Here is a 26,113-nt window from a genome sequence, read left to right as displayed (position 1 = left end):
ATATATATATATATATAGTATATTGACATCGGTGATGCTGTTTAATTTTGAAAGCATAAAAAGGTTTAGCGCAGAGTAATGCGGGGTGTACCAACATGGCCTCCGCCACCTTCCTACTGCTGGCATCCAGCTTCTTTCAAAATAACATCTAAACAGCATTGCAGATGTCAGAATACTATATTTTTATTTATATATGCTCACTATTACTAAAATTACTCTGAAATTCAAGACGTACCTGGGTGTAAGTAAGCTATCCACTGCTGCCTTCTGGCTGCAGGTGTTATGTCAGATTACCAAACCTGATAGTGGTGGAATGCAAGCGCAGCTGACAGAACATCACTCATTCGCTGATCTGATGGGTTCACTAATCTAATAGAACAGGCTGTGGCAAAAGAGAAAAAAGGAGAGGGCAAAGGACTAGTTACCAGTATAGCCTGTGGGTTTCCTGCAGCTGATTCTTTACCTATTGCCAACTTACCATGCCTTGTTCCACACTGTGCCCATATACAGGGACTTCTATCTTTGTAGAGGCAAGTCTGAAGTCCATCCCCACCTTCCCCTGATGTCCGGTGGGGTAATATTCAAGAAGCAGCAGGAGAGGTGCAGAAAGCACAAAATGCAGCAAGGAGATCCTCGCACTACAGGTGTTCAGGTATAGTTTCCTCTCCAGCAAAGAGAGCAGCACACTATTGATATCACCAATTCTTAGATGAAATCACGCGAGAACAGCAGTGCCTTAGATAAATTCACACTTTAGGTATACCACTATAAAGGCACAGGACATGTAAAAAGTCAATTTTTCAGGATACCACTTAAGCACAACATTTCTAGACATTCCCTATTAGGATAGCATATTACTTTTAGAGTTCAGGTCCACATTATGAATTGGCAACAGCTAAGTAGTCCAATGGCCTAACTTAACTATCAGATTGTACAATCACGCGTGTGGCCAGCTTTTTTTCCCCATAACCGGTGAACACTTATTGGTCACAATTGTCTTTCACCCAACTCTACCTAGTCTGATCACTAAGCTGGGCTTTTTCATTAAGTGTAAGAAGAGAGGACTGGAAGAGACTCATCAACCAACCAGACCTCTGCTCATCTCATGAAAATGTGAGCTATTGATCAACCTGGAATGCAATTGACTGCTAAAGCCAACACCCTTATTTTCCTATTCCTTCACACAGCACACACCAGAAACATTGTCCAAAGTATCAGAACGTATATTTCACGTCATACAATTTAAAACCTTGTTGAACGCAACACACCAGGTTTTTTTATCCCCCTCTCAGAGAAAAAACGCCTTCAAAGCACTGCAGGAAAACAAGATCTTCATATTATCGATAATAACAATAGTAATAAAAAAAACTGCACATATAATACAAGTTCACTCAATAGAGTATGAAGTCTTATTTACATTACATAGGCGTCCATAATTATTAAAAAAGAATGTCAAGAGGCATCTCGAGATATCCAGCCACTTTCTGTAAGGAAATTTAAAATCCTTTTCTTTAAGACTTTATCTAAGTAACTAGGCAGGCGACTCTTTGAGGGAATTCCCTGTCTTTTTTGCAGATGGTCCTTAATGATAATTGTTTTGACAGTCAGGTAACGAGTAGGACTTAAGTTTAGAGAGCTACAAAGCACTTTCTCTCTGTCCGATAGAAGCTCGAAGCCAGGGAGGTTTTCAATAGCAGCAAACTCTCCATCTTTCCCGTCTTCACGGCCCCTCTTGGAGCTTGCAGTGTTTTTATTTTCCTTCCTCTTTTCCCGCTTGTGACGAGCCGCTTCATACTCGGCAGACTCCTCCATCTTGGTGATGCCATTACGTCGGTACCTTTGCAGTTCTCTAAGCTTAGCCCTCAACATTCGCTCCTTATGCATGTTTTCAAAGAAGTCCTCTACCTCCTTGTTGGACATGAACTGATAGAGCGGCCGCAGTTTTGACCGCAGTTCCTTTTCCTCTTTAGAAATTTTTCTTTTCACTGGCTTGTCTTTGTCCTTTTTATCTTTTCCCAAAAAGCCTGGCACCAAGTTATATTCCCGAGCTATGCTCTTCCTCCGCTGCCTCTCCTTTAATTTCCGCACATACATATCTACACAGCATTCTTTAAGTTCTACCTCCACATCATCGTCATCGTAGTTCACAGACAGGCCGCTGATAAGAGTTTCAGCATCCTGGTCATACTCAATTTCGTAGTCATCACGGAGAGGCATGTACCCCAGCTGCTGCTGTTCTTGGACGGTGATGTCTAAAGGAGGCAGTGGTGTTGTCAGACTGGGAGACAGTGGGCCCCCAGTGGGACAGGTGTGATCAGTTACTCTGTTGGGAATGCTGTCTGGAATGCATGCTTTCCCAAGGTTTCCATGTATATACATGCTGACATAGTGTTCCATCACTTCCTGGGGGGTCCGGTTGGCACCCACATGTGCAGCCATATCCTCCTGAGAAGAAACAGAATAAAATCAAATATTACTTACAATTTTTATTTTTTGGAAACATATATTAAAAGTTTTTTTTCTAAATTTCGGTTTCAAAACAGTGTAAGCTGTGCATGCTGGGCTAAGAAGAAAGCCCGGCACTATCTGCAAGTTTTGACTGCTCCTGCAGACTAAAGATCTAGATGGTGCAACCTCTGCATGGAGGTGGAGATTCCTTCGCTGGTGCTATTAACAAAGTGACATTTTTATAACTTGGGTCTCTCTACAGGTTTGCTTTAAAAACAGTACCGGTCAGGTCTAAAATTATTCTTTAAAAGAGGAGCTCCAAACACGGTAGCTGCTTATGTTTAATATTAGGACACTTACCTGCCTCTGGATCCAGCAATGTCCTCACCCGAGCCAATTCTTTAATTGGCTTCATGTGCAAGTATCTTCACTAGAGGTCGAACGATATTTGCAGTTTTTTTCATTAATCGACATGTACTGATAAAAGGCTGATTATATCTTCAGCGCGACTTGCAAAAGACGTCTGTAATAGAAGTCAATGCAAGTTGCCTGAACTTAATCAGTGGAGACTTTCCTCCTCTCTGGGCAGTCTGCCAAGAAGAGATCAAAGAGATACAATGTTTCTTCTTCAATGGACTGAACTCCTGTGGAGTTCTCAGTTTAACCATCTAAAGTCTTAATCTTTTCTGTAAAATGCTGCTAGTTTTAGCGCCGCTTTACCGTCATTTTAGTGGCGCTTTTCGGCTGCTAGCGGGGCACTTATAACACAGCTAGTGGCCGAGGAAGGGGTTAAATGCGCCTGTGAAGCGCCGCTGCCAAATCGCATTACAGGCCCTTCAGTAGAGGTGCCCATTAATTTCAATGGGCAGGAGCGGTGTACACCACTCCAAAGATGCTGCTTGCAGGACTTTTTTTTTTTTTTTTTCTAACGTCCTGCCAGCGCATCACCTCATTGTGAAAGCACTCGAGCTTTCACACAGACTGCAGGGGAGCCATTTTGAAGGCAATTTACAGACACTATTTTTATCCCAAAAGCGCCTGAAAAACGCCCCAGTGTGAAAGGTGTCTAACTTAGATTTTATGAGATGAAGGGAAAAAAAAAAAAAAAAATGTGCCATCATATATCGGCCGCCGTGATTTCTAAATATCGGCATCGGCCAGAGAAAAACCCATTATCGGTCAACCTCTAATCTTCACTGATGTAAACCAGCAGTAAAGCCTTGAGGCTTTACAGCCAGCTTCCAACTGTGCATGCTGCACTTTGTTTGGTCCTGCAGTCTTCTGGGATTTGTGAATTGTACCATAAAGCCCCCTTCCCAAAAGAAAAATATATACACACACACAAAAATATAAAGGAGGAGGGGGGTTGGGTGAAGAGGAAGAGCGTAATGTCTCCTTTTGGGCGACGTTCCGCTTTAATTTCCCATTCACACCTATCCTACGTGTTGCAAAATAATGCCCATTCACATATTAAGTGTATTCTTGTAAAACCCAAAGAAGGGTGTGGGGAGAAGATCCCGTCCCGGTGTCATGGCTGCAGGAGCAGGAACAAAAATGGGCGGAACAGGTAACATGTTCCGAAGGTGAACTTATCCATTCCATTTTCATGCTGAAAAAATGTCCATGTTCATGCTGATAAAGGTAAAGAAACACCCAAAAAGGGGACATTGGGTTGATGTAATATTGAACACAACCCTATACCTGACCAAGAACTTAAAGCGGGAGTCCGCCATTTTTTTTTTATTTTTTTTTAAAGCCAGCAGCTACAAATACCGCAGCTGCTGACTTTTAAAATAGTGACACTTACCCGCCCAGCGCGCCTGCGATGTCGGCACCAAAAGCCGATCTCTCGATCGTCTCTCGGGTGCTGCCGCCGCCATCTTGGGTATGGGAATCAGGAAGTGGAGCCTTTCAGCTTCATTTCCCGGTTCCCTACTGCGCATGCGCGAGTCGCTCTACGCAATAAGGATGGTCCCCGCTGTCTCTGGGATCCGTGTGTTTCCCAGCAGGCAGCGGGGGACTTTCGGAAAGGGGCGTAGATTCTGTGGAAAGGGGCGTACCTTCTGCAGAATCTACGCCGGAAGTGGGTGCAGATACCTGTACTGTACAGGTACCTGCACCCCCTTCCCCCCTGAAAGGTGCCAATTGTGGCGCCGGAGGGGGGAGGGTTCCAATGAGTGGAAGGTCCACTTTAGGGTGGACCTCCGCTTTAAAATCAGAATGTCATTTTGTTCATCTTTCCATCTAATAAATCTTCTGCCCTTGTTGTTTTAACTTTGGTTAGTAAAACATTTTTCTGCCAGTAAATACCTTATACAGCCCTCTTCCTGTTTCTAGTCTGGTCATTAGCCTAGGCTTATGACATCATGCACAACTCTCACTCATTCACTCTACTGAGAGTTTACCAGGAAGGGAGGGATGAGTCACAAGAGGGCCAATGAGAGCTGAACGTGTCCCTCTGTGTAAATCCAGGAAGTGAACAGGCAGCAGATTCAGCTGCCTACAGTTAAAGTAGTCAAAGGGTGCAGCGGGTGAATGTGGGATGACTGAAGCCTACATGTATACCATCCTGCAAAATACATGTACAGAAAAAATGAGGAAGGTTGGGTGGGACTTTACATGCCTCATGTAGATTTTTTTTTAAGAAATGCACAAATCAAAGTTTAAAAAAAAGAGGAGTATACATAATCTTATTTAACATATATACATGAAATAGATTAAAACCTTGAACGACAAACAACTTTAAAAACATAGTTACAGTAGGACTTATCCAGAGTGTTATCCTGGCTGGGGGATCCGAGAAGTCGGCCAACTTCTCGGATCCCCCAACCAGGATAAAAACACTCTGGATAAGTCCTACTGTAACTGTAACTATGTTTTTAACCACTTGCTTACTGGGCACTTAAACTCCCCTCCTGCCCAGACCAATTTTCAGCTTTCAGCGCTGATGCACTTTGAATGACAATTGCGCGGGCATACAACACTGTACCCAAATTTAATTTTTATCATTTTTTTTCCCACAAATAGATCTTTCTTTTGTTGGTATTTAATTACAGCTCGGAGTTTTATTTTTTGCTAAACAAACAAAAAAAGATGCAAAATAAAAAATCATGTTTAAGGGTCCTTTCACACGGGGCGGATCAGTGCTGATCCGCCCCGTGGATATCCGTTTGCTCAGCGGGGATCACTCCGCCGATCCCCGCTGAGCAGGGAGATGACAGCTCCGTCTCTGCACACTGCGCAGGGATGGACCTGTCACAGCGCCGCTCTCCCCTATGGGAGATCGGATGACGACGGACCGCAGTGCCCGTCGTCACCCGATCCGAAGACGGATGGAAAAATAGCTTTTTCCTCCGTTACACTTTTTCGGATCGGAGCGGGTCGGATGTCAGCGGACTTGTCACCGCTGACATCCGACGCTCCATAGAGCTCTATGGAGCACCCGTTCAGGTCCGCCTGAAAAACTGACAGGCGGGCCTGAACGGGACATCAGTGTGAAAGGGGCCTAATAGTTTGTTATAAAATTTTGCAAACAGGTCATTTTTCTCCTTCATTGAAGTGCGCTGATGAGGCGGCACTGATAGGCTGCACTGGTGGGCACTGATAGGCATAGTTAAGGCGGCACTAATAGGCACAGATAAGGCAGTACTGATGGGCACAGATAAGGCGGCACTAAGGGGCACTGATAGATGGGACTGATGGGCACTCATAGGTGGCACTGATAGGTGGCTCTGATAGGTGGCACTGGAAGGTGACACTGATGGGCACGGATATGTGGCACTGGGGTGCAGCACCGTTGAGGCAGATTGTGGGCACTAATGGGTGGCACTGTGGGCACTAATGGGTGGCACTTATTTATTCCTGAGGTGGCACTGGCAGGGGGCAGGTGGGCACTGGTAAGCTGGCCGTGATCGGGACTGATGTCCTGATCACGGCCGCCAGTGATCGGCTCTTTTTTTTCTCCTCGCGAGGAGGAAAAATAGGCGATTGCTGGCTCCGTGGTATCACATGATCAGCTGTCATTGGCTGACAGCTGATCACGTGGTAAGGGGTCGGGATAGACTTAGGGGGCACGCAGGCCGCTCGTGCACGGGACGACGTCAATAGACATAGTCCCGGCAAAGGAGGTCCGTGCTGTAGCCGTAATTTGGCTATAGTGCGGATCTCTAGTGGTTAAAGTTGTTTGTCGTCCAAGGTTTTAATCCATTTCATGTATATGTTAAATAAAATTAGTCTTAAACAAAAAAAAAAAACCCACTATGTTTTGTGCATTTCTTAACCACTTAAGCCCCGGACCATTTGGCTGGCAAAAGACCAGGGGGTTTTTTAGGATTTGTCACTGCGTAGATTTAACTGACAATTGCACGGTCGTGCGACGTGGCTCCCAAACAAAATCAACGTCCTTTTTTCCCCACAAATAGAGCTTTCTGGTATTTGATCACCTCTGTGGTCTTTATTTTTTTTGCGCTATAAAACAAAAAATAGCGACAATAAAAAAAAAAAAAACGCATTTTTTACTTTTTGCTATAATAAATATCCTCAAAAAAAATATATAAAAAAAATGTTTTTTCTCCTTGGTTTAGGCCGATACGTATTCTTCTACATATATTTGGTACAAAAATTGCAATAAGCATTTATTGATTGGTTTGCACAAAAGTTATAGTGTCTACAAAATAGGGGATAGTTTTATGGATTTTTTTAAAAAATTTTTTTTCTTTTTACTAGTAATGGCGGCGAACAGCAATTTTTAACCCAACTGCGACATTATGGCGGACAGACTGGACACTATTTTGGGGCCATTCACAGCGATCAGTGGGATTAAAAATGCATTGATTACTTTGTAAATGTGACTGGTAGTGAAGGGGTTAGCCACTAGGTGGCGCTGTAGGGGTTAAGTGTGTCCTAGGGAGGGATTCTAACTATGGAGGGGGGGGGGGGGCTATGTGTGACATGACACTGATCACCGCTCCCAATTACAGGTAGAACGGGGAAATGCTTGTTAAAAAAAAAAACCCTACATGGATACATGTAAAGTCCCACCCAACCTCCTCTTTTTCTGCTGTGCCTACACTTAAAATGGTTGCAACCAGGCTCACTGGAGGGAGATTTCTGCAGCATATTTGGCAAGTACAGAATCACATTATATATAAAATAATATGCAAAATGGTTGGAGGGAAGCTTCAGAATGGCAAAGATGTTTTTATTACAAATTATGTAAGAAGACTGCAGTTCCTATTTAACCACTTCCCACCCGGCCAATGCACATATAGGCCGGGTGGGAGCCATCTACTTCTGATAGGCCGTTCAGGAACGTCCTTCAGAAGGAGCGGGATCGCGCGTGCCCGCGCAGCGGCGCGATCCCGATGCGCCCGTGTCACCCGGACACGGCGCATCTCAGATCGGCAGGAGGGCTCTGTGATTGGCCCTCCTGATCACATGACGGCCGTGTCCAATCACGGCCGTCATGTGATGTAAACAAACAGCCGGTTGCTAGGCAATCGGCTCCTCCTCTCCTCACACAGAAGTCATCGCTGAGGAGAGGAGAGCAGATCGCTGCAGCCGGCTGATGATCAGTGAGTATGAGCTGTTTTTTACAGCTTTTTACTCACTGATCACCAGTCTAGTGTACACACAAATCACCAGACAGTAAACACACCACACAGTATAAAAACAATGTCCCCAAAACATACATGTCCCCAAATAATAAAAACACATGTCCCTAATAATAAAAACATGTCCCCCACATATGTCCCACTAAAATCACATGTCCCAATGATTATCTGCACACATATGTACGTGATCACCTGCACACATATGTACATGATCATTTGCGTACATATGTCCGTGATCACACAAACCAATTATTATACACTTAACGGAATTTTTTTTACCAAAAACATGTAGCAGAATACATTTTGGCTTAAATTTATGACAAAATTTGATTTTATTGGATTTCTTTTCAAATAGAAAAAAGAAAATATTGTTTTTTTTCCAAATTTCCGCTTTTTTTGCGCTTATATCGCCAAAAAAAACGGAGTCGTGAATAAATAACACCAAAATAAAGCTCTATTTGTGCGAACAAAATGATAAAAATTTCATTTGGGTACAGTGTAGCACGACCGCGCAATTGTCACTGAAAGCGCTAGAGCGATGAAAGCTGAAAATTGGGCTGGGAAGGAAGGGGGCGAAAGTGCCCTGTATTGTAGTGGTTAACAATACTCTGATCATTTCACCCATATATCAAAAATTTCTTCTTAAAAAAAAAAAAAAAAAAAAATGATGACATGCAGAGCATTACCAATAAAGAAAGAACCACGGCTCTATATCTGTGCTGTCACCTCTGGGTCAAATGGCAGGTAGACAGATGGGCCATTTAAAACCCCCCTAATCTGTAGAAAGAAGGCATCAGTCACGCATTTTACTACTAGCCAGCTGTCAATACTGTGCTGCGATTAACTTTCTCAGCAAGCGCCACGTTTTCTCCTCAAGCTTTCACCAATTACTAGACGACCTCCAGCCAGCTAGGTCTTTGTCTTATGAATGGCTTCATCTGAATAGAGAAGTCCATTCATGACAAAAAGGTCAACACCTCAAGTCAGCCCAGGGATGAGAGCGGTTTTAAAACTGTTGGCTCCTTCAAAAGAAATAAAAAAACAATGCTCTTAAGCCATCTAATCAAAATCAAACAGGATAACGTTCCAATAAACTGACATTATTAACCTGTATCAGCCGTCTTCTACTGACCTACAGCTCTAAATTCTGCAAATCTATTCAAAAAAGGGGAGAACTTCCTCTAAAAGCGATGCATCAAAATTGGATGATCCCCATATCTTCAGGTATCAGCAGACATCCAGGGCTGGTGTAGCTCTTTGAACAATGACCCATTAAAAAAAAAAAAAAAAAATTAAAGAGGAAGTAATCCCTGATGGGTTTACTTCCTCTTTGTTTCCCTTCAAAGGTAAAGCATAATGGACTACTGTGCATCGCATAGTAGTCCATTATGTGTCACTTACCTGACACAGGAGCCAGCGATGTCACCGCTGTCCCCTATTCCACGGAGTGCCCATCTTCTTTCCGGGTATAGTGGCTCCGGCGATGTGATTGGCCGGAGCCACAATGACATCCCGCGCATGCGAGCCTCCACTAACGGCATATCGCCATTAGCAGTGGCATGCTCAGTGCACCTGCATGCCGCTGTCTACGGGGCCTGTCTTTTTTCAAATATCTCCTAAACCGTGTAGGTTTAGGACCACACATCTTACCACGTTTTCTGTGGTAAAAGAAAACATCCGGGCAGTCTGACAAGTTTTCAACATGAAACATTGTAACAAACTCTTCCTTCTTAGATCAAAGAGATAAACTGTGTGAAAAAATACAGGCAGTCTGCCAAGTTTTTAAAACAATGTGTAAATGCAGGAAGTTTAACCACTTTGTCTAAAAAAAATTCGGACACTTGTTTAAGTTAAAATCAATATTTTTTTGATAGAAAAAATTACTTGGAACTCCCAAACAGATATTTTATCAGAGACCCTAGGGAATAAAATGTAAATTGTTGCAATATTTTATGTCACACTGTATTTGCCCAGCGGTCTTTCAAACACAATTTTTTGGGAAAAAATACACTTTAGTGAAACACAAAAAAAAAAAAAAACAGTAAAGTTAGCCCAATTTTTTTTTTTATGTGAAAGATGATGTTACGCCACGAGAATCGTGATCCATCTTCTAACCAAAAAAAATTGCGATTCTCATTTTAGCCAGAATCGTGTATGGCATGTCTTTCATTTCTATTTTTGCACAAGAAAAAAAAAAAAAAAAAAAAAAAAAAAAAAAAAAGGAGCCGTTTTTACTTTTCCTTTACTTTTATTTTTATCCAGACATAAGTCAGTGTTTTGAAGGAACGAGCGGTTTTGAGTTGAGCTTTGTTGGATGCATTAATATATGAAAGGTTTTTTAAAAAAAAAAAAAAGATTTTAAAGTGACTTGAAATAAAATCAGCTTGAATCAGTTGGAATATTTTGGCCATGTTCATTTTTACAGTTGATGATAATGGAAAAGTTGTCCATAATGTGTACACACATTTCCTGCAACAGGAAGCACTCTGACATTACTAGGCACAGCCAGGTGTGTATTTTGCAAAATACCAAAGAATAATCTTTTCGCTCGACAAAACTACTGTTACAAAAGAGATCTTTCACAGGTTTCAGGATTAGAAAGAATCATCTTCCGTCTATGGTGTTGTGCTGGTCACACACAAGGGAATATGCCAACACTGGAGCAGTTGTATGGCAACCAATCAACTTCTACCTTTCACTGTTTAAAAGTGTAACTTTGTGTAATTCAAGGACAAGGTCGTTCTGAAGATGCTAGTTGCCTGGTTGTCTTTTGCTCTAATGCCAAGAGCAATCACCAACTCAGAACATTTACCATATGTGAAATCTCATATGTATGCCCATTGTGGCAAAATTCACCCCCAACGTGCCGAGACAACACAGATCCAACACAAGCTGCACTGCGTCAGCGTTTTTATGGCTGCATCAGAGCGATGCTGAACTCCGACCTCACTGAAAGCAACCTTGACTCCTTACAGTCTGGCTTTTTCTCACAGAAACTGCCCTAGTAAAATTCACTAACATTTTACTAACGGCTAAAACCAACAGCCACTACTCAATTATGTTACTACTAGACCTCTGCTGCCATTGACACTGTTGACTACGCGATCCTTCTCCACAAACTTTATTCCTTTGGCCTCCAAGGTTGGACTCTTTCCTGATTCTCTTCCTAAATGTCACAGCTCTCCTTCAGTGTCACCTACAACTGTCTCTTCTCCACTTCCTCTTTCTGTGGGGGTCCCCCAAGGCTCTGTTCATGGACCCCTTCTCTATCTACACCTCCTCCATGGGTCACTTGAAACCCTCCCACAGCTTCCAATACCTCTATGCTGATGACACCCAAATCTCTCTCCGCTCCTCACCTCGCTCCTTCAGCCTCCTCTCACATTACTAACTAGTAGTATTCCCCTCGCTCTTGGCCCGCTTCCATGACTTTTTCATAAAAATTAAATACTACAACTATCACTCCATCCCCTCACAATAGGGTACTAGGTGTAATCCTGGACTATGGCCTGTCCGTTCAGCCCCATGTCCAATCGTTGTCAAAATCTTGAAGACCTCACCTCCGTAACATAGACCCCTTTCACACTGGGGCGTTTTGAAGGTTTTTGAAAATTCACCCTTTTTCAACTAATGAAACCACCAAGCTCCTTATTCACTCCCTCGTTATCTCTCACCTTGACTACTACAACAGTTGCTCTTTAAAAATTATGATTTAAATCAAGCCTTTTTACTAGTGACTTAAACCGACTTGATTTAAAGGAAATCCACCCTGAGACAGATACAGTTTTTGTTTTATCAAGCGGTTTTTACTCAGTGCATCATAGAACACTCACTAATGCTGGCCATACACTATACCAGTTAATGGGCACAACATAGATCATCGTTGGGAGGTTTTTGAACCGAAAAAAAACAATGATGAATAAACGATGAAGTCAAAGGTTAATGTGTTTCCCGTATGAACTGTTAGCACTAGGTATATGCAAAAATTTTACAGAAAATGAATTAATGTCCACTGAATGATTTATCGGTCATTACATGGTGGCACAATGTTCTTTTTTCGAAAATAGGTTCTGCCAATTTTTTGTATAATGTATGGCCAGCATTAGCTGGAAAAAGGATCATCCCCTCCTAAAAATGACTTAAACTCAATCAGGTGTAGCTAAACACCTTCTCAAATGGTACAAAAAGCCATTTGACTTTCAGCCAAAATCAGCTGTGGTCATTTCAAGCTCATCATGAAAAAAGCTTTCCTGAAGCATTTCAGTCCCTGATAGTGCAACTGAAGTAAACAATCAACTATGGGTGGCAAGGCAAATCTCTGGGATAAAGATGTGTATAGGCACAAGTCAGGAGATGGATACAAATTTATTTTATTTTTTTTAAATGCAAAGGCTTCATCAATGCCTAGAAGCACAATGAAGTCTATTATTAAGAAGTGGAAGGCATTTGGTACAACACAGACCCTCCCTGGAGCAGGACATCGCTCCAAACTGGATGAAAGAGCCAAGAGGAAACCGGTCAGGCAACCAATGAAAATCTGCTGTCCTCTGCCAGAAAGTTGTCAATGGGAAGAAGGTTTACCTTCCAACGTGACAATGACCCAAATCACACAGCAAAACTGACCACACATTGGTTGAAGGAGAAAAGGGTGAAAGTCCTTGCATGGCCTAGTCAGAGCACGGACTTAAACCACATTGAAAATCTGTGGAAAGACTTGAAGACTGCAGTCCGCAAAGGTCACCATCAAATCTTTCTGAACTTGAGCAGTTCTGCAAAGAAGAGTGGACAAATATTGCAAAGTCTAGATGTTCAAAGTCAGCAGAGTTCAACAAAATACTGACACAAGGGGGTGATCCTTTTTCCAACTCAGTGAGTGTTTTTTTTTATGACATGTTGCTATTCTATCTTTCCCCTGGATGTTTTAAGGAGTAAATACAGCTAAAAACGATGTCTATCTTCATTACAGGCTGCAACGCAACAAACTGATTATTTTAAAGGGGGGCGATTATTTTCTATACCCACTATTATATACACATACAGTAATCAGTAGGGGTGCAACGGATCGTCACCGGTCCGTGATCTGAACGGGTCACCCCGCTCAGATCGACACATGCCGCGATCCGCGGAGTGCTCCGCGGTCTCGGTCTTAGGAAAGGCTGCGGCTTCGGCCTAGCTCAGAAGCGGCGGGCATCTTTCTACACCCAGGCTGTTTACACTGATCGTTCCGACGAGGCAATCACTTGTAAACAAACCGGCATCATGTCATGACGCCGGTTCCTCTCTCCCCTCTCTGTACTAACCTGTACAGTGGAGGGGAGAGATCCTGACATGGAAGCAGCCATCCCTCCATACCCTGCAGTACCCAGCAATACTCTGCAGTACCCCAGCGATACCCTGCCTGCTAATACCCCAGCCATACCCTGCCTGCCAATACTCAGCCGTGCCCAGTCATACTCAGCCAATATTACAGTGGGGGAGATTGTGGATATTACAGTGGGGACTGTATGATGGTGGAATTTTCACAGGTTTTTGTAAAATTAAATTATTATTTGCTGATCCGAAAAACAATCCGATTCGTGACTCTGATCTGAGGAACGATCCGATCCGTGAGTTTTTTGATCCGTTGCACCCCTAGTAATCAGTACACAGTAATCACACTTATCTGTTACCATTGAACCCCATTATCTCTGAACTACAAAACATTTCCTTCCCTGTAATAGAAAAGGTGTTATGTAGTCCTAACACATGTCCTGTCTTGTGGTGACAATACTGCTCAGTACGGTTGTCACCTAAGCCCAGGAAATGTGTTAATGGCAGGATTACTGAGTAAAAATAAAAGGAAAAAAGTTTAAAAAAAAAAAAAAAAAGAAAATGAATGCCGCTGCCACCACATCTGAGGAATGGTAAGCGGGAAACGTCATTTTTGTTCTTGGGTTTAAATATACTCTAGAGCAGCGATGGTGAACCTTGGCACCCCTGATGTTTTGAAACTACATTTCTCATGATGCTCCTGCACTCTGCAGAGTGGGAAATGTAGTTCCAAAACATCTGGGGTGCCAAGGGGTCGCCATCACTGCTCTAGTACAATGAGAGTTACCGCAATGCACCAAAGCGCTAAAGTGTTACTGAGCCTCAGGGCTTGTTTCACACTGTTGTGTTGTGGTAACACATTTGTTAGCATGTGCGGTAGCTACCACAATACATGAAGACATGTTTTTTGCACATTGGTGTCATTCATTCGTAAAGGACAGGTTCACCTTTGGACATAAAATAATAAATGCACTTTTTTTTTTTTCAGGTAAAAACAGCCAGGGACACGGCTGATCAAATACAATCTGTGCTTGGTAGAGCTGCACGATTGTGGCTAAAATGAGAATCGCAATTTTCTTGCTTAGAATAAAGATCATGATTCTCACGGTGTAACATCTTTCACATTATACAAAAAAAAAAAAAAAAAAAAAAAGGGGCTAACTTTACTGTTTGGTTTTATTAAAGTGTATTTTTTCAAAAGAAATTGCGTTTGAAAAACTACTCTGCAAATACGGTGTGCCATAAAATATTGCAACAACCACCGTTTTATTTTCTAGGGTCTCTGATAAAAAAAAATTATAATATTATATATATATATATATATATATATATATATATATGTTAATTTTCTAGCAGAAAATAATGATTTTTAAATTGTAAGCGACAAATTTCAGAAAAGGTTTGGTCTTTAAATGGTTAAAACGTCCTTCATCAACACACCGGAGTTCTTTCCTTTGATAAAAGAACGAAAAGATACTGCTGTTGTAATAAAACTTGGCAGGTTGTCTGGATTTTTTTTTTTCCAGCTGTGAGAACTCTCTGCACTTGTTAGAAAGATTGTGACATGCTGGTTTGAAGATCGGGAAGGGAAAAAGATTGCGATTTTGATTCTTGATGATCAATCGTGCAGCTCTAGTGCTTGGGTTAGCTGCTGTGGGGGGCAGGTGAGACATCGGGGGTCTGATATACCCCCCCCCCCCCCCCCCCCGAGGTCTCTATAAAAAAAATAAAAAAAAAATAAAGGGGGCTTATACCCTGCCTGTGATAGAAATCAATTAAAAAAATAAATAAATAAATTAAAAAAATTTACCTGCTTGCCAGCCGCCCGCAGTAGTTTTACTGAAGGTGAACGGAGCAGGCCAGGCAACATACATGTACGTCGAAGTCTGTCTGCCGGGTTCAGGGCATTCCCCCCCCCCCCCCCCCCCCCCGCTGACCCATGTTGCGACTGAACACAGCAAAGCAGGGAGAACAATCAGCCAGATCAGAAAGTAAAATTAACACACATTACAGATTGTTAGGCACACAGTAAACCCCTTGATTGCCCCTAGATGTTAACCCCTTCCCAGCCAGTATCCTTAGTACAGTGTGACAGAATTAATGTCCCATAGCAACGTCAGTTAACCTCCCACATAGAGTGTCTGTTATCACCAGATTGTCCACCACCCTATCACAGTTCTACTATAAGTCGCTGATCACCGTTCCATTAAAGAACAATGTCTAAGGCTGCATAAATTACACTATATACAGTACACCATAGCTTTGTAGAAGCCAAAACTTTCACACAAACCAATGAGTACATACTGTATTTATCGGCATATAATACACACAGGCCTATAACACGCGCCTTCATTTTAGGAGGGAAGTTTCAGAATTTTTTTTTTTTTTTAAATGTTAAATAAAAAATAAATTTGAAGCAAAATAATGGTCAGTGCCCATCAATGCAGCCTCACCATTGCCCATCTGCAGCCTGATCAATGTCCATATGCAGGCTCACCATTGCCATGAATGCAGCCTGATCAATGTCCATCTGCAGCCTCACCTCAGATTACTGCTGCCTTGGAGGGAACAGGGAGAGGGACGGGACAAGCGCCGTCAGATCACATACAGCGAGACAGAACAGTCTTTCAATGGTGGTCCAGGAGACGGGACTTCCCATTACGAGGCCGCTAGGTAAACGGGAGATTCTCGCTGTATGTAATCTGGCGGCGCTCGCCCCGCCCACCTCCCCGTTCCCTCCTATGCAGCCTAAATTGCAGTATCGCCGTATAACACACATACACTATTTGCACCAGATTTTCAGGCTACAAAGATACAGTACTTGTTGGGATTTTTTTTTTACCAAAGACATGTAGCAGAATAAATTTTGGACAAAATTTATATAGAAATTTGATTTTGATGTTTATGTAACACAGTAGAAAAGATTACCGTATATACTCGAGTATAGGTCGATCCGAATATAAGCCGAGGCCCCTAATTTACCACAAAAAAAATGGGAAAACTTATTGACTCGTGTATAAGCCGAGGGTGAGACATGCCTGTCCATCCCTGTGTGTCCAGCCTACCTGTGTCCTGTGCCTCTTTGTCCTTCTGCAGCCTGTGTCCTTCTGCAGCGATCTGCATGTAAAAACATACGGCGGCCATGCCAGGATCGCCGCACCGCTTCTCCTCGTCTGTGACAGACGGCGGCCATTCCACTTTTCAAAAGCCGCACCTCCGTCTGTGATAGGCGGAACACTCAATTTCCCAGCAGTCAGTGTTCCGCCTATCACGGACATCCTCTCATCCTCGTCCGTAGTATGAGGATGAGCGGATGTCCGTGATAGGCGGACCACTGACTGCTGGGAAATTGAGTGTTCCGCCTATCACAGACAGGGAGGCGCGGCTTTTGAATAGTGGAATGGCCGCCGTCTGTCTGCACGACACGCTGATTGGGTAGACAGATGGCGGTGACTCGAGTATAAGCCGAGGGGGGCACTTTCAGCCTAAAAAAAGGGGCTGAAAATCTCGGCTTATACTCGAGTATATACAGTAGTCTCCCCACCCCAATTTTCAGTCTATGTATATCATAAAAACCCAGTGGTGATCAAATACCACCAAAAGAAAGCTCTATTTGTGTAAAAAAAATAAAAAAATAATAATTTGGGTTTAGTGTTGCATGAATGAGCAATCGCCAATTAACCAGTTGGCCACCGGAAGATTTTTTGTGACCAGATCGTTTTTTATTTGCAATGCGGCACTGCATAACTTTAACTCACAATTGTGCGGTCGTGTGACACTGTACCCATTAAAATGCTTGTCTTTTCTCCCCCCCCACAATTAGAACTTTCTTTTGGTGCTATTTGATCGCCTCTGCGGTTTTTATTTTTTGCGCCATATAAAAAAAAAAAAAAAAGAAAGCGACAATTTTGAAATTACGGGATATTAAATTTTTTTGCTGGAAATGGTGGAGATCAGCGACTATAGCGGGACCGTGATAATGCGGCAGACAAATCAGACACCGACACTTTTTGGGAACCAGTGCAAAAAATATGCATTGTCACTGTACTAATGACACTGGCTGGGAAGGGGTTAAAGTGGTTGTATGGTCAATTTTTTTACTTTTACCTACAGGAAAGCCTATAATAAGGCTTACCTGTAGGTAAAAAAAATATCTCCTAAACCTGTACGGTTTAGGAGATATTCCCCTCGGTATGCGCCGCTGACTGCAGCGGCGCATGCGCACAAGGGGGTTCTCTCCGTGAAAATCCGGCAGCGCTCGTGCAGCCGGACTGAAATCTCCCGCGCGCATGCGCGGGAGTGACGATATCGCGGCTCCGGCCACTCACAGCGCCGGAGCTGCGATACCGGAAGAAACGCAGAGGGAGCATGTCAGCTCCCTCGGCGTGTATCGGGCCAGATGTCGGGGCCTTGTTCTAAGGTAAGTATTTCATAATGAGCTAGTATGCGGTGCATACTAGCTTATTATGCCTTTTGCTTTGCAGGTTTAAAAAAATAAAAATAAATTGCGGGTTTACTACCGCTTTAACATCAGGGGTGATTAAAGGGTTAACTGTGTGCCTAGCCTGTGATTTAGTGTAGTGGGGGGAGGTGCTTTGACTAGAGGAAGGCATGGATCAGCGTTTCTGCTTTACAGGAACACAGGATTTATGCCTTCTGTAGTGACAGAACGGCGATCTGCCTCGTTTACATGGACTGTCGTTCGGCCTGTGTACTGAAGCATTGGCGGGTCTTGGGTCTTGAGTCTGCTGCTCCCGCTCTGCAGAAGCACAGCGGACTGCTGGTGGCACTTGCGCACCCCAGACCTGGAAGTGTCAGATCACCTACTAGGTATGTATTTTGGCACTGAGCGCCCACCCTGAGGCAGTAAATGCACAGTGGGTGGGGGTGGTGGTGATCCCGCAAGTGGTTAAAGAGGAACTGCAGTCTATTCACAAACATCTTTGCCAGTCTGACCTCCACAACTTTTTATATATACTGTCATTCTGTACTTGCCAAATTTGCTGCAGAAATCTCCCTCCACCGCGTCGAGAGAGAGAGAGATCGAGAGAGATCGAGAGAGATCGAGAGAGAGATCGAGAGATCGAGAGAGAGATCGAGAGATCGAGAGAGATCGAGAGAGAGATCGAGAGAGAGAGAGAGATCGAGAGAGAGAGAGAGATCGAGAGAGAGATCGAGAGAGAGAGAGAGATCGAGAGAGAGAGAGATCGAGAGAGAGAGATCGAGAGATCGAGAGAGAGAGAGATCGAGATCGAGAGAGAGAGAGATCGAGAGAGAGAGAGATCGAGAGAGATCGAGATCGAGAGAGATCGAGAGAGAGAGAGAGATCGAGAGAGAGAGAGATCGAGAGAGAGAGAGAGATCGAGAGAGAGAGAGAGATCGAGAGAGAGAGAGAGATCGAGAGAGAGAGAGATCGAGAGAGAGAGAGAGATCGAGAGAGAGAGAGAGATCGAGAGAGAGAGAGATCGAGAGAGAGAGAGAGAGAGATCGAGAGAGAGAGAGATCGAGAGAGAGAGAGATCGAGAGAGAGAGAGATCGAGAGAGAGAGAGATCGAGAGAGATCGAGAGAGAGAGAGAGATCGAGAGAGAGAGAGATCGAGAGAGAGAGAGAGATCGAGAGAGAGAGAGAGATCGAGAGAGAGAGAGATCGAGAGAGAGAGAGAGAGAGATCGAGAGAGAGAGAGATCGAGAGAGAGAGAGATCGAGAGAGAGAGAGATCGAGAGAGATCGAGAGAGATGCATATCATAAGCCTAGGCCAATGACCAGACAAGAAACAGGCTGTATAAGGTATTTACTGGCAGGAAAAAAAAAAGGGTTTCACTATCCAAAGTTAAAACAACAAAAGCAGAAGATTTAATAGATGGCAAGATGAAAAAAAAAATGACTGAAGTTGCTCTTTAGGTTCTTGGTAAGGTATAGAGTTGTGTTCAATATTGCATCAAAAATGACTGAAGTTTCACTTTAAAGTAGCGCAGTGCCAGACAGCAAAAAAACGTTGTGATCACGGAAATAAAAACTTTTGGAGGGCAAGTGGTTAAAAGCAACCCCCGTCCGCAAATGCAAACAGCAGTCACACCGCACGTGAGGGACCGCAGCGAATGTTGGAGAGCAGTACTTGACAATTAACTCTACACTGACAACCTGTAAAGGCTTTTAAAGTGTTACCAATGGACCAATTTTAGGTACCGTAGTTTGTCGCCATTCCATGGCGCGCTCACTTTTAAACCAGCACAGGTTTAGTATCTATTTACTCGACGCAACATCATCTTTTATATGTTACACAAATAGTTTCTATTGTCACAGGCGTGTGCAGGGGGTGTGCCCTGGGCACACCCTAATCACCCCCCTGCAGTGTAGATTCCCCCTGATGCCCGGGTCATTTTCTGAACGAGCGATTGGTAGAGATCTAGGGTTGCCACATCATCCCTTTAATCCAGAACACATATGAATTACACGGGTTTGGAGGCCGATTTAATGCAGATAAGGCACCGAGCGAGTTTAATTACCACCTCAATCAGCCACAAAACCTGTGTAATTTATGTGTGTCCTGGATTAAAGGGATGATGTGGTAACCCTATAGAGATCCCTCACTGTGTTCATTCATGGCCGAAGCCCAGTAAACTGTTTACTATGCTTCAGTTTGTGAATGGACAGGAGGCTGCTCAGTACTGATCGCTTCCCATTCATTCATTGTGCAGTGCAGCTGAGGCTGCAAATGAAGGGGCCGCGGAATGTGTCTTCAGACACTTTGTCACAAATGTCAGAGGACATCAGGGAGACGTTTAGACCCCCCCCCCCCCCCCCAATATCTCACCAAAGACCCCCCAGTGGGGTTCCTAAAAGAATTGTAAATAATAAAAAAAAAAAATCTGCCACCAATGGCTGCCCTACTGACACCGTCTGCGTTGGATGTTTGGGGTGCACACCCCCAATAGTCTTCACACATCGGGGTCTATCGGGTTTCTATGCACTAAAAGTTGATATAAATGTATTTATGCACAAATATTTTGTCACATAAAAAAAAAAAAAAAAAAAAAAATCACAACATCCACATTATATTCTCCGGGGCCCCGGCTTCTATATCTGATATTTGGGGTTCCAATTGATTTTGTAGCCTCAGGAGTTATTTCAAGACCGCCCCTCCCCCCCAACCGCAAGGCATGCTGGGAATTGCAGTCCCACCCCCCGATCACCGAGCTCACCCAATTGCCGAAGCCGAACTGTTCGATGGCATCGAGCAGCAGCTGCTCTTCCCTGCTCGTCCAGCCCCCCTCCGCCTCGGGGCCCCATAGCGTGAAGCGGCCGCCGTCCACCAGCTGATAGCCGTGCCACCGCCGGTGGTTGCCGATCTCCGCGCCCGCCGAGAAGCACTCGGTGCACAGCTCGATGTCCTGGCATTCCGTGCAGCGGAGGCGCAGATTGGTCACGTCGCCCAGGCAGTAGACGCAGTACTTCTTCCCCAGGTCCGCCATTTTGGGCCGCTGGAGCTGCTGTTGTTGGGAAGCTCGATTCTCCCACGAAGCCCCGCCCAGCGCGCCCTCGGTTGCGCATGCGCCCCGCGGCGGGAGCGCGCCGTCCTGGTGTACGATAGGTCGGATTCGCGCGGCTGCCGTGCGATTGGAGGAGAGGCAGGGTGACGTCGGTCGTAGGCTTTACCATTGCTGGGCTTCGGCCCCGCCCGCCGTCACCATGGAAACCTCACAGACGCCTAGATACAGACTTGCTGTGCTTGAGGGAAAGCCATGCAGACTCCAGGGTCCGGTACCGGAGAGAACGGCGAGAGAGACGGGACACCGACTGGTACCAATCAGGAGGTGAACAGAGAGCCTGGTACCAGTGGGCAAGAGTCTGATAGAGGACATGACACCAATGAGGAGACTCCAAGACACCCTGACAGTGTTGTTTCCACCAATCAGGAGATTGCTTCCAATGATGAGACTGCTGGGGAGCCTGGCACCACCAATCAGGAGGGTGACACCGCTGAAATAACTGCCGGGGAGCCTGGCATCACCCATAGGGAGAGTGGCTTGGTTGACATGACTGCCAGAGAGCCTGACACTGCTGAAATGACTGCCGGAGAGCATGACACCACCAATCAGGAGGGTGACACTGCTGAAATGACTGCAGGAGAGTCTGACACCACCAATCAGGAGGGTGACACTGCTGAAATGACTGCAGGAGAGTCTGACACCACCAATCAGGAGGGTGACACTGCTGAAATGACTGCAGGAGAGCCTGACACCACCAATGAACATGGGGACACCATGGATGTGACTGCCAGAGAGCCTAAGACCGATGGAGAGCAGACCTCCAATCGGGAGGGTGACACCACTGATGTGCATACTGGAGAGCCTGGTGCCGTTGATCCAGAGATGGAAAGAGAACCTGGCACCAGTGAGTCAATGGAGGTGGAGAAGCGAAGGACTGGCGCTGATCAGGAGAATACCTCAGCAGAAGACCAGAAGGAAGAACTTGTTAACCTTGATACAACTGCAGAGGAGGAGCTGAAGATGACTGATGGTGCTTACCTTGAGGGTCCTGGCTCAGCTAGATTTGAAGAAATGCCTAGTGAGCCCTCTGCGGAGCAGGAAGACACCCAAGAAGCTTGGGGGAATGAAGAACCTAAACCACAAGAGGAGGAAGTCATTACGCCCCAAGAGAGTTCAGATGAGCCATATGAAGATGAACAGGTCAGAGAAGCTCTTATCCAACAGTACCATGCACTGCTTACAGAAAAGGAGAAGGTGCAGCAGCAGAACTCTCACTTCCAACATAAACTCTACGAGTACTTCCGCCGAAAGAAAGGAGAAGACACCCGGCCAGAGATCGAGAAGCATGTCTCCGACCAAGAACAGCGCTACCTGAAATACCTGGTCACGCTGGAGGAGATGAGGAAGAAGTTCAAAGAAGACTCAGTCCTGCATGAGCAGCAGATTGAAGAGCTAAGGGTCCGGTGTCAGGAAGTCGTAAGTCAAGTGGACAAAGAGTGGGCTGCTTTCCAAGAGCAGAAGAAGAAGGTCGCTTTATATGTCGTTAACCGAGGTGCTGGGAAACACGCTGCATCTTCTTTTTCTCAAGAAATAGTACAGCTCCAAGCCAAGGAAGAGCGCAAGGAGAAGGAAGTAATACAGGTCCGTCTGGAGAACATCAAACTCAAGAACCAGATAAATCACCACGAGTTCACCTTGCGCTCCAAAGAGGAGCTAGCTGAAGGTTTGCACCTCATCGACTTTGAGCAGCTTAAAATCGAAAACCAAACCTACAACGAGAAGATCGAGGAGAGAAACGAGGAGCTCCTCAAACTAAGAAAAAAGATTACCAACACCGTGCAAGTGCTAACTCATTTGAAAGAAAAGCTGCAGTTTGTGCAGATCGAAAACCAAGAACAGAAGGACAGGCTGATGGAAATCGAGGCCTTGGTGGCTCATAAGAGAGACATATTAACTAGAACGAAGCAGGCCAGAGACAGCCTGAGGATGGACAACCTGAATCTGAAACAAAAATCTGGGCTGCTTGGTAACAAGACTTTACTTAGAGACTTTGAGGAGAAGGTCGATGCCACCGAGGAGCTTCGCCAGAAACTGGAGGACCTGAAGCGTCGTCATGCTGAGCTAACCCTGTCCAGCAAGGGAGTGATGAAAAAAATAGAAGATGCCAAGTTAGTTATAGAAAGTTAATATTCCAATGTGAGTGCAGCACAATAAAGCGGTACCTTCATCCTATCAAGTCCAAAGCATGTAAAAGGGTGAGCGAGAATTCTGTGGATACCATCATAGATTACAAATAATCCGATAGTATGCATACATACTACTTTCATTTTCAATGGTAATGGTAAGCAGGACAAATATAGAGTGATTGTAACCCTTTAAAAAGAAAAAAAAAAAAGTGCTTCTGTCCCTTTAAGGCATGAGATATCATGCCCTAAAGCAGGGATATGCAACTAGCGGACCTCCAGCTGTTGCAAAACTATAAGTCCCATCATGCCTCTGCCTTGCCTCTGCCTCTGGGTGTCATGCTTGTGGCTGTCGGTCTTGCTATGCCTCATGGGACTTGTAGTTCTGCAACAGCTGGCGGTCTGCTAAATACATATCCCTGGTCTAAAGGGACAGGAGCACTTTTTTTTTATAACGGTTACAAAGTGCTCCTGTCACTTTAGGGCATATCTCATGCCCTAAAAAGAAAAAAAAAAGTGCTCCTGTCCCTTTAAGATTTTGCACTCTCCAGTTTTAGTAAATCAGCCCCACAGCTCCTGAGGCTGGGTTCATACTGGTGTATCATTAGACATCGCATGTGATTCGCAACACACTGTTGTGCAGATCACATGCAATGTCAATGTGCGATGCGAATTCAGCCATACATGGCTGAATTAGCATAGGATTCGCATCAAAATGATGCAGGACCCTTTTTTTTGGTCCGCACTGGAATTGGATCGCATGGGTGTTCACACCCATGCGATCCGATTCCTGCACCATTTGACATTTCCCACTGCGATATGCGAAGCGATCTAGGGGGTGATCAACTTTCTATCGACACTCGCAGCGGTTTGCGTAGGGCAGCGTGAACTGCCTGTGAGTTGTATGCAATGCGGGAACCAGCACTGGTTCCCGCATCACGCTAGTGTGATCCCATCCTTAATTTGCTGGCTGACTTAGTTTTCTTTTTTTTTTTTTTTTCTTTTTTTTTGGAAAGAGAACATTTTAAGCAAATACAAAGAATACACATTGATCTTGCCGAAAATGCGGTGTCCTTGTCACTTCCTAGCTGTCTTCTGTAAACTACCAATTGCTTTGGCCTCCGGTGTAACGAAGATAAAGCGATACAGACATGTTTATAATCCATATCAGGAGAGCAGCCTAGGGTAATAACCATGGCTCCCTCCATAGATACAGTGGAAGAGTGATGTAGCCACCCAGGGACAGAAAAAATAAAATGAATGCAGCCACAACACCAAAGTCTAGTAAACTGTGACAGGTCAAATGTTTGGTTTCGATTCACTTCAAAACACTTCTGTTCATAGAAGCCAGATCCTACTTACAGCTCTATACCTCAGGCGCTGCAGGGATAAAGAGTTGCAGATGTGAGGGTTATGGCCCCCCTTGTCCACCTCTCCTTCATTTTCTCTCATCCATTCATAAAACTCCTTGCATTATTTTCCCAGAATTGAGGGAGTTCTGTTAACGGATGAAGAGAGATCCGTCATTCATCCACCCCTGTCGTCCTTTATCTATTCGTAGAACATCCTGTATTCTTAGAAAATATTACAAAAAGTTTTGTGAATGAACAAGAGGAGGGTAAATGACATGGGCCCTTCACCTTTACAGCTACGGCTCTTGACTCCTGCAGCACTAAAAGTATTGCACTTCACTGAAGAGAGGATTTGTAAAGTTAGCAGCAGCCAGCAGGACATAGGATTAACTTTACTAGAGATAAATTATGTGATTGGTGCCGTATCCCCTCCCCAAAAATATTTTTTTCATTAGATTTCAGTTTTAAATCTTTCCAAAAAAGGCCTCCCATGGAGAAGGTGAGAGGAATTTGTATAATGCGGTAATCTACAGGGGTCTCCAAAATGCGGCCCAAGGGCCAGATGTGGTCCTTTGCTTGCCTTTATATGGCCCTTAGGCACTATTCCTTCCCTTGATACAAGGCACCTTTCCTACACCGACACCAAAGACGGGTCACCATTCCTCCCACTGACACCAATGATGGTGCACCATTCCTCCCACTGATTCCAGTGATGGGGCACTTGTCCCTCCACTGGTGCCCCTAATGGGGACCTATTCTTCCCACTGACACCAACAATGGGGCACTATTTCTCCCAGTGACACCAGAGATGGGGAACAAATTCTCCCACTGACATGAAAATATGGGGCACTATTCCTCCAACTGACACCAATCATAGAAAAATAGGTGCATTTTTTTGTGGAGATAAAAGGTCTATATCGAGATAAAGCATATTGCTCTATACCAGGGGTCATCAAACTGTGGCCCGGGGGCCAGATGTGGCCTTTAGCTTGCCTTTATATGGCCCTTGAGCACTATTGCTTCCCTTGATGCGAGGCAACTTCCCTCCACTGACACCAAAGACGCACCAATTCCTCTCACTGGCACCAATAATATGGCACCATTTCTCCCACTGACTCCAATGATGGGACACTAGTCCTGCCACCGATACCAACAATGGGGCACAAGTCCTGCCACTGATACCAACAATGGGACACTAGTCCTGCCACTGATACCAACAATTGGGCACGATTCCTCTCACTGACACCAACAATGGGACACTATTCCTCCACCTGACACCAACAATGGGGCACTATTCATCCAACTAACACCAATGATGGGACACTATTCCTCCCACTGACACCAACAATGTATTTTTATTTTATTTTTACTCCCACTGGATGCCAAGCCTATGTCATTGTTTACTCCCACTGGTCACAGTCCACCCCCCCCCCCTAATATTTGATGGGCAGTAAACTGGCCATTTGTTTTGAAGGTTTGGAGACCCCTGATCTACAGCAAACAAGCGTCATTGGGATCCTTTACTAAAGCCCATCTCCACCTACACAATTTATTGGATAATCCCATATGTGTGTAACAATTTTTTTTTCAAAAACTGTAACTTGACTTTCCATGCAGTTAATTGTGCAATTAAAAAAATTTATATTGCATTATGTATTTTTTTTATAAACTTGCACCTATAATTAGTACTTTATTTTGAGATGTTCAGCTTGTTAAA

The 26,113-nt window shown here is 44.4% G+C and overlaps 2 protein-coding genes across 2 annotated transcripts; one reads left to right on the top strand and one right to left on the bottom strand.

Annotated features, from left to right (window-relative positions):
- Window positions 1-1,200: 1,200 nt before the first annotated feature.
- Window positions 1,201-20,843, bottom strand: TADA2B (transcriptional adaptor 2B). Its single transcript, XM_077477831.1, has 2 exons — window positions 20,574-20,843; window positions 1,201-2,445 (listed from the first exon to the last, which is right to left on the bottom strand). The coding sequence occupies exons 1-2, from the start codon at window positions 20,841-20,843 to the stop codon at window positions 1,453-1,455; spliced, it is 1,263 nt and encodes a 420-aa protein (XP_077333957.1). The 3' UTR covers window positions 1,201-1,452.
- Window positions 20,844-20,878: 35 nt separating this feature from the next.
- CFAP184 (cilia and flagella associated protein 184) lies at window positions 20,879-23,357 on the top strand. Its single transcript, XM_077477830.1, has one exon. It carries the CDS (start codon window positions 21,114-21,116, stop codon window positions 23,046-23,048), a length of 1,935 nt encoding a protein of 644 aa, XP_077333956.1. The 5' UTR covers window positions 20,879-21,113; the 3' UTR covers window positions 23,049-23,357.
- Window positions 23,358-26,113: the final 2,756 nt, after the last annotated feature.

This window comes from Lithobates pipiens, unplaced genomic scaffold, assembly GCF_037356315.1.
Source record: "Lithobates pipiens isolate NorthernLeopardFrog02 unplaced genomic scaffold, aLitPip1_a1.2 Scaffold_13, whole genome shotgun sequence".
In the NCBI taxonomy this organism is placed as follows: domain Eukaryota; kingdom Metazoa; phylum Chordata; class Amphibia; order Anura; family Ranidae; genus Lithobates; species Lithobates pipiens.
This window is presented reverse-complemented; position numbering and strand designations above follow the sequence as displayed.